General features: G+C 39.1%; 2 protein-coding genes, 1 long non-coding RNA gene and 2 other non-coding genes across 5 annotated transcripts; 4 read left to right on the plus strand and 1 right to left on the minus strand.

The window, feature by feature from the left end:
• The first annotated feature begins 1,617 nt into the window (after nucleotides 1-1,617).
• Nucleotides 1,618-5,053, plus strand: nppc (natriuretic peptide C). The gene is made up of 3 exons (XM_004561992.3): nucleotides 1,618-1,881; nucleotides 2,959-3,256; nucleotides 4,511-5,053. The coding sequence occupies exons 1-2, from the start codon at nucleotides 1,789-1,791 to the stop codon at nucleotides 3,229-3,231; spliced, it is 366 nt and encodes a 121-aa protein (XP_004562049.1). The 5' UTR covers nucleotides 1,618-1,788; the 3' UTR covers nucleotides 3,232-3,256; nucleotides 4,511-5,053.
• On the minus strand, nucleotides 3,128-11,160 carry LOC143412722 (uncharacterized). The gene is made up of 3 exons (XR_013093266.1): nucleotides 11,033-11,160; nucleotides 3,852-3,989; nucleotides 3,128-3,244 (listed from the first exon to the last, which is right to left on the minus strand). It is a non-coding gene; the product is annotated as an uncharacterized LOC143412722 (long non-coding RNA).
• Nucleotides 10,183-17,550, plus strand: ncl (nucleolin). The gene is made up of 16 exons (XM_004561988.5): nucleotides 10,183-10,342; nucleotides 11,401-11,502; nucleotides 11,600-11,702; nucleotides 12,120-12,251; nucleotides 12,615-12,857; nucleotides 13,067-13,219; nucleotides 13,440-13,517; nucleotides 13,665-13,788; nucleotides 14,192-14,328; nucleotides 14,417-14,543; nucleotides 14,709-14,845; nucleotides 15,053-15,182; nucleotides 15,521-15,654; nucleotides 15,859-15,985; nucleotides 16,313-16,593; nucleotides 16,797-17,550. The coding sequence occupies exons 1-16, from the start codon at nucleotides 10,325-10,327 to the stop codon at nucleotides 16,859-16,861; spliced, it is 2,091 nt and encodes a 696-aa protein (XP_004562045.1). The 5' UTR covers nucleotides 10,183-10,324; the 3' UTR covers nucleotides 16,862-17,550.
• On the plus strand, nucleotides 12,388-12,527 carry LOC111501601 (small nucleolar RNA SNORA57). Its single transcript, XR_002721576.1, has one exon. It is a non-coding gene; the product is annotated as a small nucleolar RNA SNORA57 (small nucleolar RNA).
• LOC111501600 (small nucleolar RNA SNORA75) lies at nucleotides 16,021-16,147 on the plus strand. Its single transcript, XR_002721575.1, has one exon. It is a non-coding gene; the product is annotated as a small nucleolar RNA SNORA75 (small nucleolar RNA).
• Nucleotides 17,551-18,477: the final 927 nt, after the last annotated feature.

An 18,477-nucleotide genomic window follows, 5' to 3' on the forward strand; every position in this document is an offset into this window, starting at 1 on the left:
ACATTCATTTATATGTTAAAAAAAAGAATCCCCAGCTGCAGATTAAAGCTAAATTTGTTACACACTTTAGTGCTACAGTAGTTTTTTCCGGTAAGACTTACTTGTAACACTTTAAAAATGAAAAAGCATTCATTTATAGATATGATGTATAGAAGTATATAGCTTGAGAGTGCTCTTTGTTGATTGGCATTCTCTAAACCAGTAAGAGGGGTTGAAAGGCTGCGAGCCATAAAGGCTTTTTCTTACACTAGATTTTATACCGACACCCATTCAACTGTTCTTCTCTGGACTTGTGGTAAAGTAACATAGTCTGTATGAAAACCCATCGTCACTCATTGGTTGGAGTCAGCAGCTAATGCCAATTTTTAAGCCTAAAGTAAGTATAAACATATTGACTTCTGTATAGTTTCACTCATTTGTGCAGAGTCACCCTCCTCCTGGTTTATAGAAGTATCGCTGGTTAAATATCCTGCATATTGACGGCACTCTGCAGACTCACAGGCTAAAATTTAAGAAAGCAGCAGCTTTTCTTAGTGACATACCAACTTTGATTCAAGAATAACAGTATAAATTATTTCTGGACACTGGTGTGGTAATCATTGCTTAGGGTTCATGTCTGTGCCTCCTTTCTGAGTTGGGGGTGACTGTCTGAACAGTCCCACACATCCAGTGTGTGTTGGAGTAGCCACAGTAGTTCTGAGATTCTTCTCTGTAAGTGGACTACCTGATCTAAAGACAGAAAACAAACTGTAAGATACCGCCATGAAACACAAAACCATCTAATTAAAAGGTTTATGGGGAATTGCCATTTACATCCAGACACATGACATGACTTATAATGAGTGTCTCTGTTTTTTTATGAATCAGCATGAACCGTCTGAGGTTTTTTCGGTGTGAATCCCCCTTAGCTGATGTCATGCTCTGATGTGAATAACGTCGAGCAAATGACTTAATGGGGTTGTTTAATAATTCCATCTCTGTATGTTTGCATTCCTCTGTATAATAATAATAATAATAATAATAATAATAATAATAATAATAATAATAATAAGTTTTACCCTTTAAAAAAATAAATGAAAAACACGGGGCTTGAGTGGCGCAGTAACACATCAAATTATTTCTGGTAAAATTCCGCTTTGTGCCTTCCAAAAAAGTGATTAGATGAAGAAAATCACATTTGAATTTCTGGAAGGTATCTAAAAAATGACCTAATTCCTTTAATTCCAGCAGCAGACTCTGAATTTTCGCTTAAAGAAAACAGGATATGTCATCCACGCGCAGCATATTGTATGTCTTTTTAAGATGTTCCGCAGCACAGACGGTTGGCATCCTAGAATTCATTTCACTGCCAAAGTCGCTCTTCAGCTCTTGACGCGCAGCCTTTGAAACCACCTTTGGTTTCAGCTGTTGCATCTCAGCCAGAGGTCTAAAAGCTTAAAGTCTGTGCCTTTTGATAGCTTATAGCCTATATCATTTTCTCTAACACAGCGATGACCGGAGCTTGTGTCATTTGCATTTAATTAATCCCTGGCATGACGTGCTTAGAGGCAGGTACAAAAAACAGTGAATAGGCGAGGAAGGAGAACCATTACGCAGGTTTTCATGACATCACCATGGGCTGGCTATAAAGCGGCGAGGATTAATACACAGAGTTAGAGAAGCACTTGAGGAGCTTTGGAGTAAAAAACGGACTCTCCTTGTGTTTAGAAGCTGATTGGCTGAAGCTAACGTCCTTCGATCTGAACTGCAGCGCAGAGGAATCCCCGAACAACTGCTAGACTTGTCAAAATGAACTTGTCATACTTTGTAGCGTGTGGACTTATGGTCACCTTACTTTCAGTGAGGATGGGGGCAAAACCTTTAACTCAAGCGCAGCAGAAGGTAAGAAAAAGTCACTTGTATTGTTATTACTGACCAGGAGAACCTTTTGATTGGTTTGGACTGAAGCTGCTGGAAGCTGAATACTGAAGAAGCAGCAGCAGCTGTTCTGTGGCACAGGTCCTCCAGGACAGTAGCTTTGCGCATCATATTTCACAATTTGGTTCTTGTTAAGCTGTTGGGGAAAATCTCTCTTTTTCCACACTCAGAGTGTAACACCCCTGTCCACTTGCACTTTATTTACAAACAGACGGCATGTTCAGTGACATGCAACCAAAACAGCCGGTGAAAGTTTGTTTCCGAGCATCCCTGTGATATTTTTAGACTTTAAATCGCCCATATGCGATTTTTTTAAATGAAACCACATATGGGGAAAACATTAAAATTCTTAGTTTACAATAACTCTGAAAAGCTATTATACTGACTATCAACATCATTTTTGGAATTTTATGTATTTATTACTTGTACTCAAAATAAGATTTACCAAACCAAAACAAAATTGTGCGTAAAATCGCAATTACGCATAGAATTGAATAAAGCTGACCCTTTAAAACAATACTCGTTTGAAATAATGTTGTAATTATTTTCTAAGCTCAGTAAAATTTGGAGTGTTGGAGGTCTTCGTTACAGTCTACTTTACGAACAGATAAGTAAGCTACAGGCACCTGTTTTAAGTTTGTTTATTTTTTGTCTTCACTTTGAGAGCGAGGTGTCAGAGTCGGTAACTTAATAAAACAGAAGTACTGCACTCTTCTTCAGGGGTTTCCTTCGAGGTTTGAACCTCATGACTGGAGCCTCTCGTGGATCTTTTCCAAAGTTGTTTTTGGTTAGATGATACAAGTTAATGGATTCTTGAGTGCCGTGCTGTGAGAAAAATGCCAACGCGTCCCCCCGGCCATTACGTTTGTGAAAGCGTTAGAATATATGCCAAGCTGAGGTTTACCTCAAACATTTAGCATATAATGACTACTCTGTTGAAACGGGCACAAACCATAGATTTCACTTTCATCAAAAGCATTTGTCTTTGCACAATTTATTTGCCTGAGGGAGAGATTGTTTATTTATTTTCTTATCTTTCAGTCTCTTAGAAGTTTGCTGGGCGAGGAGCTGACGGAGTTTCTGGAGTCGGAGGAGAGAGAGAGACGGCTCGACGCTGTGCGCACTCGGATACGGTTACTGCGCGATTTACGGGTGGACACCCGGGCCAGAGGCATGTGGGCTCGTCTCCTCAACGATCAACCCCAAAACAGGAAACACAAATCGGGAAGCAAGAAGGCTGGCTCCTCGTCACGGAGTGGCTGCTTCGGACACAAGATGGACAGGATAGGCACCATCAGCGGCATGGGATGCTAGGGTTGGAGCAGCGCTGCAATGAATGGTGAGTGGTCGCTCATATCAGTCCCACTTTAACATTATGCAACATTAACTGTAGCAGCAAACAGTGACATGTAAACAGAGCCCAAAAGCAACAGGGTGAAATGAAATGAAAGAATGAATGCTGAAAGATAAAAGGGAGACAAATTACAATCAGGGATTTTAAAAAAGAATGGCCTAGTTAATTAAATGGACATAATAATCAATTTTTTAATATTGTATTTATTATAATTTCCTGTTGGTATTCCTCGCAGTTAAATGATGATTTTACAGGATTATCTGTCATATACATAAGACACATGTATTTATGCAGCATTGCATGGTTCAGCTATGGAAAATATTGTGGTTCACTACTGCCTTTGACTTAGAAATATTCAATCTAGGGAAATAATCAAGCCTAAACCTTCTAGCATTAGAATCAGAATCAGAATCAGAAAGGGTTTTATTGCCAAATGTTGAGCGGGTTTACAACATTAGGAAATTGCTGCGGTGCTTCAGTGCAAACATACTGTTATAAATACTGTTATAAATTAAGCTTAAATAGACATGAAAATAAAAATGAGAATAAGAATTAAAAGTGCTAAGTAGATAGATATTACCTCCTAGAACAGGATAGTCTTAGTCATCAGTTTAAGTGGATAGCCCGCTTAAGCTGATGTATGGGAAAGAAACCAGTGAGCATTTAGGAAGTCCACTCTTGTATCTGTGCACATCATTATGAATGATCCCATCTGCTTCTATAACACAAGAACAATATATCACATTTAAGAAAAAGGGCAGGGAGATATCGAGGACGGAAGTGGGGTTGCAGAGACACATTCACACACATATTTGGTTGTCAAGATGTTTCTTGGAAACACATTTGTTTCACTAAGTGTTTTTAACATAAACTGAAAAGGGGGCTGTGTGGGTTAATTAAGTACTGGGGAATCTAAGTGACACACGATTAGTCCTGAGGCTTCACACCTTTTTTCGATTTTATGGTAAACTCTGACATCCCTATGGGGGAGTGTTAGTGACTAACAATGGGTGAGTGTGTTTTTCATTGGTTAACACCATACGGGTGAGTTAATCTAAAGTAAAGTGGTTAGATGAGAAGTGAGTTAATGAGTAAAGAACCAACAAGTAAATTTGGAGATTCCCTGACTGATACATGTATTACGTTAACAAAAGATCGAATAAATGAACATGTGTTTATGAGGCTGACCTTGAAAGACTCTGTCTAACCTTTTGCTTTTGTTTTCCTCTCTTTTTCTAGATCTCTGGACGACGTGTTTGTTTGGATGACAAAAGTTGAGTTTGTTCTTACCAGAAGGGGAAAATAAAGAAAAACTCATCATGATTGTTCTATGGTACGAAAGTCACCATGACCAGCATAAACAAAGACTTGGATGACAATACTACAAAATCCTAATATAGACATATATATACAATAAATATGCAGGTATATATACATATATACAGTACATATATGTATAACATACAACATGGTCAACAGATACAAACACAGATGGGTAGTACAACATGGCGGACAATGGTGTAAAAAAAACTACATACCGCAAAGCTGTATATTGTTGCTGCTGCTGCTGTACATTCATGTACTTCATCGTTCCCTGCATAAATGTATTTATGTTTAAAATCTATTTATATGTTTATAAAAAAAAGAGATATTTATAAATATGGATTTTTATTTATGTAACATTTTGGAAATGGATGCAAACTGTAGGTCAGTTCTGTTTGTTGCCTTTTTTCCCCATTTGTCTCAAATAGTTGTAAATGTTTTCGAAAACGATAAAACAGACATTCCATGTGCACTTACATCTTTGATCTGTGCGTCTTTGTGTGTTCCGTGAAACTAGTCAATTCTAGTTTGTGAGCATTTTCTGCCTGGCTTCTGGAGGTTTTGTCAGAAGAGAAACAAAGACTGCCCTGCTGTTAGATGGAGCGCCATTCATTTTTATTCAGTTCAATTCAGTTTCATTTCTATGGCACCAATTCACATAAAACAGTGACCTCGAAGCGGTTTATGTTGTAAAGACCCTACAATATTAGAAAGAAAAGAAAAACCAAGCAATCATTTGACCCCCTTTGAGCAAGCTCTTGTTGATGGTGGGAAGAAAAAACTCCCTTTTAATAGGAAGAAACCTTCACAACCAGGCTCATGAGGGGCAGCCATCTGCTGTAGCCGGTTGGGTTGGTGTTACAAAAGGCACACTTTGGTACAGAGAGCCAAAGTTTAACATTTACTAAAGATTTTATCCTGCTTGGATATTGAAAAAATGTTTCAAACATTAGCAAATATCTGAAACTCTGTGTTATCAGATAACATATTTATATGAAACAATAAAGATTTGTTGGGTGCTGCATCTATACTCCTGCATTCAACCTGGCATGATTGTACCCACACCGTCGAAAGCTCTTGCACAAATTTGCTGCACAAATAGAAGAAAACACTGAAAACTTAAATTTTGACTTAGAGCGATCTTTAGAATTCAGGCAATAACGCTGTAATCCCCAAATAACCCATCATGTTGACCACTAATTAAAAAGATGATAGGAAGCCACATGTTCCTCTAATTCTTCCACACATTACATCCGGTTACCAGTTGGTAAATTTAAATATTATTTAAAATAAGCAGTAAAATCACCTTATAATTATCCATCCATCCATTCTCTTATGCTTCTCCAATTCATCATAGGGAGGAAGGAACAGGATACATCCTGCACAGACAGCCAAACTGTTGCAGGAATAACATACTTTAACATTATATAAAGATGATATATAAGCAAAATGGCTTTTTTATCTCGTAGTTTCCAAACTAAAAGGCTTAAAACAAGACAACAAGCATATAGAGAAAAGCCCATATATGTGCGATATTAAAAAGGAAAACAAACACACCCAGATTATAATAATGAAGCATAAAAAAGACAACAAATTGTGCTCAGTTGTGAAACCGTAAAAAGGTCCATTGCTCAAAGGTTTCATGGTGTAATTACACTAAAGGGGGTGAGAGCCACAAAAATACAGAGAGAACACTTTACAAGCTAATGAATACAGTGAAGTCAATGTAAAAGTCTTTTCAAAGATTTCCTTTCCAATACCGTGAAACATGATATTTATGGTGTGATTGTTGTGAATGTGTGCATCTGACTTTGAGGTTGCTACTGATTTGCAAACTGGAGAGATGCACAGCTGACAGAAGCAAACTGAGAGTACTCGTTTACTGTGAAAACACATTTACAATCATAAATTAGATGTGTTTGTCTCTTTTTTGTGAACCTATATTATTGACTGTAGGAAGGTCATACTCATAGTAATAGAACTTTAAACACACACACATACAAAACAGGCCTTGAGGTGGCCGGTGCTATAGAACTAAAGCCGAATTAAAGTCAATAATTAATTCACTGAAAAGAAAAGAACGTAATATCCAGTACTTGTTCAGAACAGCCTGCCTACCTAGCTGTTACACTACACACTAAGTGTAAACGCTACTCTGGAAAACACAAAGGCAACATGCCCACCTCATGTACCTGGTGTTCAAGAAACATGAGTCACATAAGTCTAAAAAAAAATAAAGGATAAAATAATAAAATGAATGTAGTGTTTGGGGATCGTTATAACACCTTTTGCACCCACCAACAACAAAATAGAACATACACTGAACAACAGCAAGAAATATATCAACACTGCTGTGTTAAATCCAGTGTGTTCAGTGGCAGAGCTTCCAGTTAATAAAAGCTTTCATCAAAGGCCAGCATATAGCCGTACACGGTCACATTGCCATGTGAATTTGTTTACTAGTTTCAATGTTGTTATATTTGATCTTTAACCATTCTAAAATACAGCCACTGAATTAGACACACGTGTTCAGCTGCACGATTAAGCAATTAATTTAATGGTCCAATGACATGACAACAACTCAGTGCATTCAAGCATGTAGATATGTTAAAGATGTTCTGCTGAAATTCAAAGTGAGCATCAGAATGAGGAAGAAAGGGGGTTTAAGTGACTTTGAATGAGACATGGCTGCCGGTGCCAGACAGGTCTGAGTATTTCAGACACTGTTGATCTGCTGGGGTTATCCCACAACACCATTTCTAGGGTTTAAAGAGAAGTTTCTAAAAACAAAAACAAAAAAACAAACATCCAGTGAGCAGCTCTCTAGATGAAAATGTCTTCTTGATGACAAGGGTAAAAGCAGAATTGGAGACTGTTTTGAGCTGACAGGAAGGCAAGAGTACCTCCAATAAACATTTGTTACAACTAGGGTATGCAGAAGAGTATGCACAACATGTTGAACTTTGAAGAAGATGTGCTGCAGCAGCAGAAGACCGCAAAAGCTGCCACTCTTGTCAGCTAAGAACAGGAAACTGAGGCTATAGTTCACACGGGCTCAACAAAAATGGACGACAGCAGACTGAAAAAATGTAAACTGGTCTGATCGGTCATCATTTGGATGTGAGGATCAAAATCTGGCATGCAAGCATGCATCCATCCTGCTTTGTATCAGTGATTCAGCTTGCTGCAATGGTGAGAGGGATATTTTCTTGGAACACTTTGGGCCCCTTGTGTCCACCTGTGTATTGTTGCTGACCATGTGCATTCCTTTATGACCATCTTCTGAAGGTTGCTTCCAAGAGGATAACGAGTCACAAAGCTCAGATCACCCAAATCTGTTTTTCTCAACATGAGTTCATCGTATTGAGATAGTCTGTGCATTCATCAAATCTCAGCCCAGTAGAACACATTTGGGATGTGATGGATTGGAAAATTCACATCATGGATGTGATGCTGACAAGCTGCAACAACTGTGTGACGCTATCATGTGTGACGCTTTTAGTACCATATCACCCCATTAGGGCTCTTTGCTCTCAGACTGCTGGTTTACTTGTTGTTCCTAGAGTATTTAAAAGTAGAATGGGAGGCAGAGCCTTCAGCTTTCAGGCCCTTCTTCAGCTTCCAATTTGGATTTGGAAGACAGACACTATCTCTGCTTTTAAGATTAGGCTTCAAACTTTCTTTTTGATAAAGCATATCAGGTGGATCAGGTGACCCTGAATCCTCCCTTAGTTATGCTGCAATAGGTGTAGGCTGCCGGGGGATTCCCATGATGCACTGAGTGTTTCTTTTTCAGTCACCTTTTTCACTCACTGTGTTTAAACACATCTTTCTATTCAATTATTATTAATCTCTGGCTCTTTTCTACATCATGTCTTTGTCCTGTCTTCATCCATTTACCTTCAACCGGTCGCAGCAGATTGCACCCCTCCTTGAGCCTGGTTCTACTGGAGGTTTCTTCCTGATAAAAGGGAGTTTTTCCTTCCCACTGTTGCCAAAGCACTTGCTCATAAGGGGTCATATGATTGTTGCTGAAAGACAGCAGTGAATAATTGAACAAGAGACAGAGTGACAGGAGGGTTTTTGCAAAGAGGCACACCTATTCATTCTGCAAATTCAGCATAGACACTGCTGTGTAGTTGTATGTACCTTTGTTATTTCAATGTGGCAATTTCAGTAGCTCTTTTTCTTTTGTAGTTGTTGTTGTTGTTTTTTGTGGGGTTTTTTTACACAAAACAGTTTTTTCAGTTATACTGATATGCTTTAAAACCACCAACAGTGGGACGACTGTAATAATTAAACACAGTCAACTACAGTTGTGATCACAAGTCCAGAATGTCACAGAAAGACTAAGAAAAGGGGCAAAAGTTGGACAGAATGCAACATTTTGTACAGGTAGACAGGTAGAACAATGGCTACTCTGTGAGCTTTCTGACTACAAAAGATATTGAAGTTCAAGAGAATGGTTAGATTATCATTATTATCATTATTATTACAAAGAAGAAGGGACCAATAAAGTTACATTATCTTTCTCAAATCAAAGGTAGTTGTAATTCACTGAGACTAGTCCGTAAGACCGAGTGATGTTAAATGCAATGCTGCCTCTGTGTGGTGTTGAGGGTTAATTACTCAAATGTGCTCTTCATGTTGCCCTGGGAATCAGCTGGTTGGCTCCAGGATTCAATTGTGCAACAGAAAAACAATGTATGAATATTTATATTTAAAATTATCTACAATGTAAAAGTAACTTAATGGCAATTAAAAAGAGGTTCCTCCACTGAGGGAAAAAAAAAGCCTAAATATTATTATTATCATTTTAAATGCACGCATCTACCAAAAAGGCAACAAATATCTATTGCTTACATCCTTCCTGTGTGTAGTCATCCTTGCAAAGGCAAACTCCGAGCATGGAAAAACCTTATGTAGAGGTTTTTTTTTTTAAGTTTTATTTTAATGTATACAGTTACATGAAAAACATGTACTAAAACTGGACTGAACTACTATGTATACCCCACTTTGAAGTATTTAGATTATACTATACTATACTAGTTGGGAACTATCGCTGTTTAATAGTGTAGCGTGTACCTCGTGGTGGACTACACGTGGTTGATCGTTTGGCAACCGTGCCGAACCACGTGGCCATGTAAACAGCTGCATGGGATATGTGACAATAAGCTGTATATGGTTTCTGTAGCGTTAAGTCCGGGAAATTGCAGAAAATAGTTTTCTTTAATATTTTAACTGTAAACATCTATAACTATACGTATATTAAAAACTAAACCATGATAATAATAATAATGATATAATAGCAATGTAATTAATACATGTTCATATTAAATACAGACTGTCATAACATTGACTTTAAAGGTTAAACACGGTAGATTTGACAGTGCTGCCTCGTGTTTTTGTCATGTATTTAGTGATATAGTGAGACGAGAATAGTTATACAGTATTTCCTTAGAGTAGTAAAATTCAATGTTTCCTGTATGTGGGGTGAGGCGCGGGCACGACGCAAATACATTAGCTTGTGATTGGTAGAGATAGTCATGTGGGCGGGTCGGCGAGAGCGCGCGAAGAAGGGGAGTACCGAGCGCGTCTTCGTCGTCTCTGTCTTTCCTGTCCAATGTCCCATCGAGTAGGCAGGTCCACGTGCATACATTAGCTATTCTTTTTTAAATTCATCTTCAGACGTCCAGCTTCTCGTGTTTTATTGAAACACACAACAGCACAATGGTGAAGTTAGCAAAGGTAAGATTACGTCATTCTATTTTAAAAAAAATAGTGCGTGCGTTTGTAATAGAAAGAAGGCTTGTGTTTACGCACGAGGCCTTTAAGCAGAAATTGGTGCGTTTGTTTAAAAAAAAGGGGGTGAATTCGCGGAAAAAGAAAATGTCCGCTCAGGTAAAGCAGCGATTGTCGCCTTTTTTCTTTTTTTTTTTTTTTAAATGAATCAACATGGTGGTGGTGTTGCCGCATTTACTACGCCTTTTTCGTTTGCGATCAGCCATGTTTGTGCCTCGCTTTTGGCTCTCTGGCCTGCTAAGCTAAACCGCTGCTTAGTGTGGATTTCGTGCGCGCTCTCGATTTAAGTATGGCGTATAGAAAGACTAAAACAAAATCAATTTATGGCCAGCCTGCCAACCTGTACCAACATTTGTTAGAAAACTGTTGTAAAAACCGAAAATTTGAGCACGCGGCTAGCTTAACCACTAGCATTAGCGCATTCATACCCGGACTTGATTCTAATTTACTTCATTTTGTGGAAATATTGGTAGTTCTCGGTGTGAAGTTTAAATTGCCCCACTTAAAAACTTTGTCACGTAACGGACTTTCTAGATAACTGTTCGGCATATATTTTTATATATATATATATATAAATATAATTTTTTAATGCTTGTCAGCAAATGGTAAAATTACCCAGCATGCTAGCTGACCGACCTCTAGAGCTCCACGTGGGTTCTGTGCCTGCTCTGAGTGACACACGAGGCAAGCAACCAAAACCGAGAAACCCCATCGGCGCGCACAGTTATCATTTGAGTGGCTTATTTTAAACTCACGTAACCGTTTGCCGTTGATGATTTAATTATTGAACAAGCGGCACGGCTCTCCTGTTTTATATTTTAACCGTGGAATTCCACGTGGCCTAAAGCCCCCTCATGTTTGCGGACATGCTGCAGCGGGTGCCATGATTGTTAGACCCTCTTCTTTACCGGAATCTATGCTTGGCTACTTGTAGGGCTCCATTATTGTTGGGTTTTAAAAACATTGGTAATAACAATTTTTGCATTCCGGGATTTCTTTTGAAGGCAGCAAATAAGCAAGCAGCTCAGAAGAAAAAAGCCCCTCCACCCCCTAAAGAAGTTGAGGAGGAATCCAGCGAAGAGGACAGCAGTGATGAGGAAGAAGAGGTACAAAGACGTTGTCTCAAGTATTTTATGGCTAAAATGTAAAATGTGGTATTAAGTGTTTTTTATTATTATTATAATTTTTTTTTAAAAACTGCAGGCTCCTCCACCTAAAGCGGTGAAGAAAGCCACACCAGCCAAAGGCACCAAAGTTGGAAATGGCACTCCTGCCAAAAAAGCAGAAAGTGAAGATGATGATTCTGGTAAGTAATAAAGGTCCAAAATGAAACTACTTGAATGATACTCATATCTCACGTATCTCACATAACCAGTATGTAGGTGAAATTTAGTCTGGACTTTAATATATAGAGATTGACCTACTTTGTTTGTTTTGATGTTTAAGGATCATCCAGATGTTAGAAAGTGAGTCCCTCTAACGTTATTAAATGCATCAGGCATCGCTCAGTTAAGAAAATCGTTGTTTTTGACATTTAGTTACAACAGTGAAACAGATGGTCTTTAGAAAGAAAACCTTCAGTTATGAAAACTGCTGTTTCCACTCAACTGGTGAATGTGTCGTGTTGTCTAAATTCATAATATACATTCTTGATCTAAACAAGATAAAATCTTAAAATGAGCATAATATTGTCTAAGACGATTTTGCTATTTATTATATATAGACGAATCAGAGGAGGAGGAGGCCCCCCCACCAAAGAAGACACCTGCAAAAGCAACTCCGGCTAAAAAAGCACCAGCCAAGGCAGCTGCTGCAAAAGCAGAGGAGTCAGATGATGATGATGAGGAGGAGGATGGTATGGCTTTTGGTATTGTGTGACTGATAGTAATTACCGTTGTACTGTGTTTTTAATAAAACTGTCAATGGCTTCATTTTAATCTGATCCAAGTATTTGTGCTAACAGTCTGGTGATGTAATGCATCACAAAACATCCTCCATTTCTTGGCATGCATGTGGTTGTTTAGTACTCATGTGTGTAATGTACGGAGGAAAAACAAAGACAGCGCTATGTCTTCGGTACCGGTGTGTATTTTGCTGTCTGCCGGTCCTATCCTCAATCGCTGTTACAACCTAATGCCCTTTTTTGAACTCTAAAGAGGTTTTGTTGAAAATTTCTGCAATGAAATGAACAAACTCGTTTTTTTTTTTTCTTGTCTAGATGAATCTGAAGAAGAGGCCCCACCACCCAAGAAGGCAGCTAAGCCTGCAGCAAAGCCCCCAGTAAAGGCTCAGCCTGCAAAGGAGTCCTCTGATGATGATGATGATGACGAGTCAGAAGAGGAAGCCCCTCCCCCCAAGAAGGCTACTCCAGCAAAGCCTGCAGCCAAGGCTGCAAAGGCTCAGCCTGCTAAAGAAGAGTCATCTGAAGAAGACGATGATGAAGACGATGATGATGATGATGGTAAGACTGATCCTCACATTTTTTTGTTTTTAACAGGAGCCATTGAAATAGTTAACATTGTATGATGATCAACAAGGGACTTAATACTGATCACGTATGATGTCACCTTTTGAACTATCTGACACACAGTAATACTCGTTTTCAATGCACTTGAATTCGGCCACAGTTACTGTGAGATTTACGTCTTCGGCTTTGATTCTGCTTTTTAGACTCTGAAGAGGAAATGGACACTACTCCTGCTCCAGCAGCCACCAAGGCAAAGAAAGCAGGCATGGTTAAAGCCAAGGAAGAGTCTGAAGATGATGAGGAGGATGACGAAGATGATGACGATGAGGAGGACGACGATGAGGAGGAAGAAGAAAGTAAGTTTGGGAGTTTAAAAAAATAAATAAATAAAAATTAAGTGAAAGTGTTATTCTCCCAGTTCTTATAAAGTCACTCAAAAGTGATCACCACCCTATAATAAAGATGTGTGTGTGCTGTAAGATGGCTTATGTACTGTACTTTGTTGATGATGTGTACAATGAAGACTCACTGCCCCACTCACTTTCTCTTTTTGTCGTCATTCTCCTTTCTGACTAGAACCCACAGCTGCGAAGAGGAAGGCTGAGAGCAAAAAGGACACTCCACCTGCCAAGAAAGCAAAGTCAGAAGGACAGGGTAAGAATAAATATATTCTGCCTGTTTTAATAAGCTTTCTTTACGTTTATCAACAAGAGGCTTAATGCTAATCCCAAAATGTCAACATAAATATCAATAATGCATTTTTACACCAAAAGTAATTGAAGTGTTTTCCCTGTTTGCCAGTGTTTTCTCTGTTTGTTGGAAACTTGAACTCAAGCAAAGATTTTGATGAGATCAAAGCTTCACTGAGGAAATTCTTCTCCAAGAACGGCCTTGAGATCACAGACGTCCGGTTAGGAGGAAACAAGTAAGAATTACATTTAAAACAAATCATAGTTAATCCCTTCTGGTTGGCTTATTCTTGCCTATCAAAATGCACTCGTTGGGTATAAGTGATTGATTTTGAGTGTATCACAAATATCAGATGTGTTTGACTGGTTCTGTTTGTATCACCATGTAGTTGAGATTAACATCTGAAGACAGTTTGGCCATAGCCGGTTGATAGAAACAAGTTAATGGTTTACTTGGCTTGTTAATATTTAACAGTTAACAAGTTAAATTTATGGTAAAATATTAAAGTATCCTGTCATTGTAACTGGCATGACAGCGCCCTTGTTTTATTTGTAAAGTTAAAAAAAGAAGCTGGTCTGTGACACTTAAATTCATTGAAGGTGGCATGTCTGATGTTGCTTGCATTTTTAACTCTACAGGAAATTTGGCTATGTGGACTTTGCATCTGAGGAGGACCTGCAGAAGGGCCTGGAGCTCAATGGTAAAAAGGTCATGGGCCAGGAAGTGAAACTGGAAAAGGCCCGCAGCAAAGAAGGCTCGCAAGACACCAAAAAAGGTAATGGATGTCATGAATTGAAACATTTCTTTGTGGATGGAAAATAATTTTGTTCCTGTACTCGCTGACACTGACATATGGCCCACAGAGAAGGACGCACGGACACTGTTTGTGAAGAACCTTCCCTTCTCCGCAACGGCAGATGACCTGAAAGAGATCTTTAAAGACGCAGTAGAAATCCGGGTGCCTCCTGGCCAGAATACTTCAAACAAAGGGTAAGAACAAGCTAGATTGTAAATTTTTTTCAGCATAGTAAACAGTTGAAGTTATGGGCAGTAGTTGTAGAACATGATCTGCTGATTAAATTTCATCATTATCACTCAGTTCCTTTTTTTTTTTTTTTAAGAGTATGTTCCATGTTTTTGTTTTGTTTTTTACAGTATTGCTTACGTAGAGTTCAAAACTGAGGCTGATGCAGAGAGAACGATGGAGGAGACCCAGGGCTCTGAAGTACAGGGGAGATCCATCATCATTGACTACACTGGAGAGAAGAGCCACATGGGAGCCAGAGCATCAGGTAAGCTTGAGATATTTTGTAGAACTGTGAGACAAGCTACTTGTAACAAGCAGTTCCAATAATTTCAATTATTAGAATGCATAAGTATCTATACTCTTAATGAAAGTGTCTGTGTTTGTATGGCCAATGCCAGTTCTGCAAATGTACTGATCTATAGTGAACATAACATAAGACAGCTGAAGAATGTTTCATCTTTTCTTTTTGTAGCATCTGAAGCGGCCAGCAAGACCCTGGTCGTGAACAATCTCTCCTTCAACGCAACAGAGGAAGTGCTGCAGTCCACATTTGAGAAAGCTGTTTCTATTAGGATTCCACAGAGAGATGGCAGACCCAAAGGGTGAGTGTCTGTGTGGCCACGGGTAACCCCAACGAGGGCTTTCAATCTTTCAAATGTAGTCATGGTGTGTAAAACACCTGCGCCTTCTCTTGAGCTCCTGTAAATCTTCCTCGTGATAGTACTTGGAGTCGCACGAGAAGTAGAGCCAGTGCACAGTTAGAACAGGCCTGCCCACCTACATGGGTGTTGCCTATGTCTGCTGTGCAACAATTACAGTAAACTTTCTAAAATGACAAAATGAAAACATTTTAACCCTAATAGCCCTCAGCGAGACATTCAGATGAAGCATTTCAAAACAGATGTTGACTCTTTTTCTATCGTTGTTCTTCTCTCCTTAGTTTTGCTTTTCTGGAGTTTGAGAGCACAGATGATGCTAAAGATGCTCTAGAAAATTTCAACAACACAGAAATTGAAGGCCGATCAATTCGACTGGAGTACAGCCAGAGCAGAGATTGGAACAGGGGAAACTCAGGTAGGTCATGAAACCAATCGGTTGTCTTTTTAGTTGAGACTCTTCCAGCTGTGATGAAATCTTTATCTCCTGAAACTCTGTGAAGATTCAAAGATAGTCAAGTCCTGAGCTGATCTTTCCATGAATTTTAATTTGTTTAATTGTTTAGATTTGCCCAGATGGGTATTATTTTGCTTATTTACATGATGCCATCTTCTCTACCAGGTCCAACTAAAACCCTGTTTGTCAAGGGTCTCTCTGAGGACACAACAGAAGAGACCCTCAAGGATGCCTTTGAGGGTGCTGTAGCAGCCAGGATAGTGACAGACAGAGATACAGGGTCATCAAAGGGGTAAGTTTGAACAGGTGCAAACACTCCTTCTCCAGCACTTCTCTTGAGCACCGCTCTGTCTAACAATGACAGTGTACGGTTTCGTATGAGAAGGAGAGCAAAGTCGCAGTTAAACAGGCAGCTGCCTTAGTGGCAGTTGCCCATGTCTGATGTGAAACAGACTCGATGTGGTTTGAATTGGATGACTTTGCTCAGATGAGTTATTTAAAAACCAATACTTCACCCGACAAAGTAAAATAGTTTAATTCATGGCACTGCATTAGAATTACATTTATTTATTAGAATCATTTTCCATTATCTCGTCCCCTAACCTGTCTGGCTCTATAGCTTCGGCTTTGTGGACTTCAGCAATGAGGATGACTGCAAAGCAGCTAAGGAGGCAATGGAGGATGGCGAGATTGACGGCAGCAAGGTGACTCTGGACTACGCCAAGCCCAAGGGTGAAGGTGGCTTCCGTGGAGGCCGAGGTGGCGGCGGCGGCGGCTTCGGCGGTCGAGGTGGCGGCAGAGGAGGCCGTGGTGGCTTTGGCGGTTTTGGTGGTCGTGGTGGCGGTGGAAGAGGACGAGGAGGACCTCGTGGAGGTGGACGCGGACGCGGTGGTTTCGGAGGTAAGGGATTAAACTCCTAAACCTGTGGCTACAATGGTCATCTTTTAACTGACTTGCAGCTTTAAGCTGGTAGATTTTTACATTTGTTGTTCCAAGAGTTAACTGAAACAGAGCGATGTCTAAGTGTGCCTCTTTATCTTTGTTTTGTAAAATAGCTAAACATGCTGCCTTGTAGATTAAGTTGCCCGTCTTTCTTGTTTCAGGTGGAAGAGGTGGCGGTGGCTTTGGAGGCAAACCCCAGGGGAAGAAAATAAAGTTTGATGACTAAAGTCTTAGTCTATTTTACTTTTTGAAAGGACTCTGGTTGCATCAGTTTTCAGAGCTTTTGGACATTCCACAAAGCGTCATTGGTATATATTTAACTGTTAATGGGCATTTTAGCCCTTTATTTAGACCCCTCAGACCTTCCATCCCCCTTCTGTGCCAGAATGGTACTTCTGACCTTTTCAGCTTAATCAAGACGTGAATACTGAATGTCCTAAATGCAAACCTGCACCTCACGCCCCTGAAGCACACTTGCTTTTCTGGAGGAATAAAATGGAATAGATCAGGTTCGCTGTGAAAAATGTTTGGTTTTGTCAGATACATTGTGTAAATTTAAACCGTTTGTATGATTTCGTTTTACCTTTTGTAAAAAGAAATACACTTGTATCCATATGTTTTGTTCTTATTTTGTCACTTAGTTTACTTTAGAAGCTAATTTTTACTGTAATGTGCAAAGCATATTTTGATAAGAGTTGAGTCCTTCCTCATGAGTTGGATGTTGAGAATGACAAATGTTCACATTTTTGCTTGTTTTGTGGGATGCTGTCGATGTCTGAGTTGCAAATGAAAGACCTCTAATCTATGTAACATAAAATATTTGTAGTGCATTGACTAATTTTTTTTTTTTTTTTTTTTTTTCCCCCATCTGACGATTTTCAGACGATTAAAACCTTGTATGTGGTGATTTTTAAATGACTCTTGCAATAATTTGTCTTCAAAGTCATGTCCTTTAGACAGGGTCCACTTTCACTAGTGCTGATCAGTTTCTCTGTCAATGGGATATGTGCAGACTTAAAGTTGTCTCTAATTAAACCACTACTCAAAAAAAACATCAGTTCCAGCTAAAGTTATCAAACTATTTACCAGTCTTCCTCTAATTTCAAAGGTTTGTGAAAAACTAACATAGTTTGAGAAGGAAATGATCTCGTTGATGTTTCAGTCAGGGTTTACTGACAGAAACAGACCATAGCACAGAAACCGTACTGGTGAAGGTTATAAATATCTTCTGGCCTCTGAAAGTGCACTGTGTACTTGTTCTGTTGCACCTCAGAGCAGTGTTAGATAATATTAATCACAATAGTCTACTACAGAGATCCTGTTAGTATTAAAAGATGCACTCCTGTGGTTGTGGTCACATATCTGATAGACAGTTGTGTATTTAAATTGGGAGTAATCTTATTTAACATAAGTTGGTCACAGTGTTCTGTGCTAGTATCAGTTCTATTGACATTATACATGCTTTTCTTTTATAAGGTAATATTAGAAAACAATGCATATAGTTTGATTGCTGTGCGGATGATACTTTTATAGTTTTATGTATCCATGAAGTGAACTAAAGGCTTATCTGAAAGGCCTGAATCACCCATAAGTTCACAAGAAATTGAGGTTATTGTAATCAGCCCTAGAAATCGTAGAAACAGTTTCTAATTAGAATTACTGAATGCATGCATCATTATAAACAGGCTGTTCTGAAAGTGCTGAAATCCCAAGATGAGAAAGAGATCCTATTTGTTCAATGTTGGTTTCTTTTTATTGGCCCCTCATAATATGGAAATATCATAATCAAGCAATTCAGGCTCAGACTGCTGGTTTACTTGTGGGCCTCCTTGTGGAAGAATC

Source organism: Maylandia zebra, linkage group LG15, assembly GCF_041146795.1.
Source record: "Maylandia zebra isolate NMK-2024a linkage group LG15, Mzebra_GT3a, whole genome shotgun sequence".
In the NCBI taxonomy this organism is placed as follows: Eukaryota; Metazoa; Chordata; class Actinopteri; order Cichliformes; family Cichlidae; genus Maylandia; species Maylandia zebra.

Coding starts and splice junctions, on each gene's coding strand:
- ncl (XM_004561988.5), top strand. Junction 13,220..13,439: donor CGATGAGGAGGAAGAAGAAA/GTAAGTTTGGGA, acceptor CTTTCTGACTAG/AACCCACAGCTGCGAAGAGG. Junction 15,986..16,312: donor GATACAGGGTCATCAAAGGG/GTAAGTTTGAAC, acceptor CTGGCTCTATAG/CTTCGGCTTTGTGGACTTCA.
- nppc (XM_004561992.3), top strand. CDS start 1,789: ATGAACTTGTCATACTTTGTAGCGTGTGGACTTATGGTCACCTTACTT. Junction 1,882..2,958: donor TAACTCAAGCGCAGCAGAAG/GTAAGAAAAAGT, acceptor CTTATCTTTCAG/TCTCTTAGAAGTTTGCTGGG.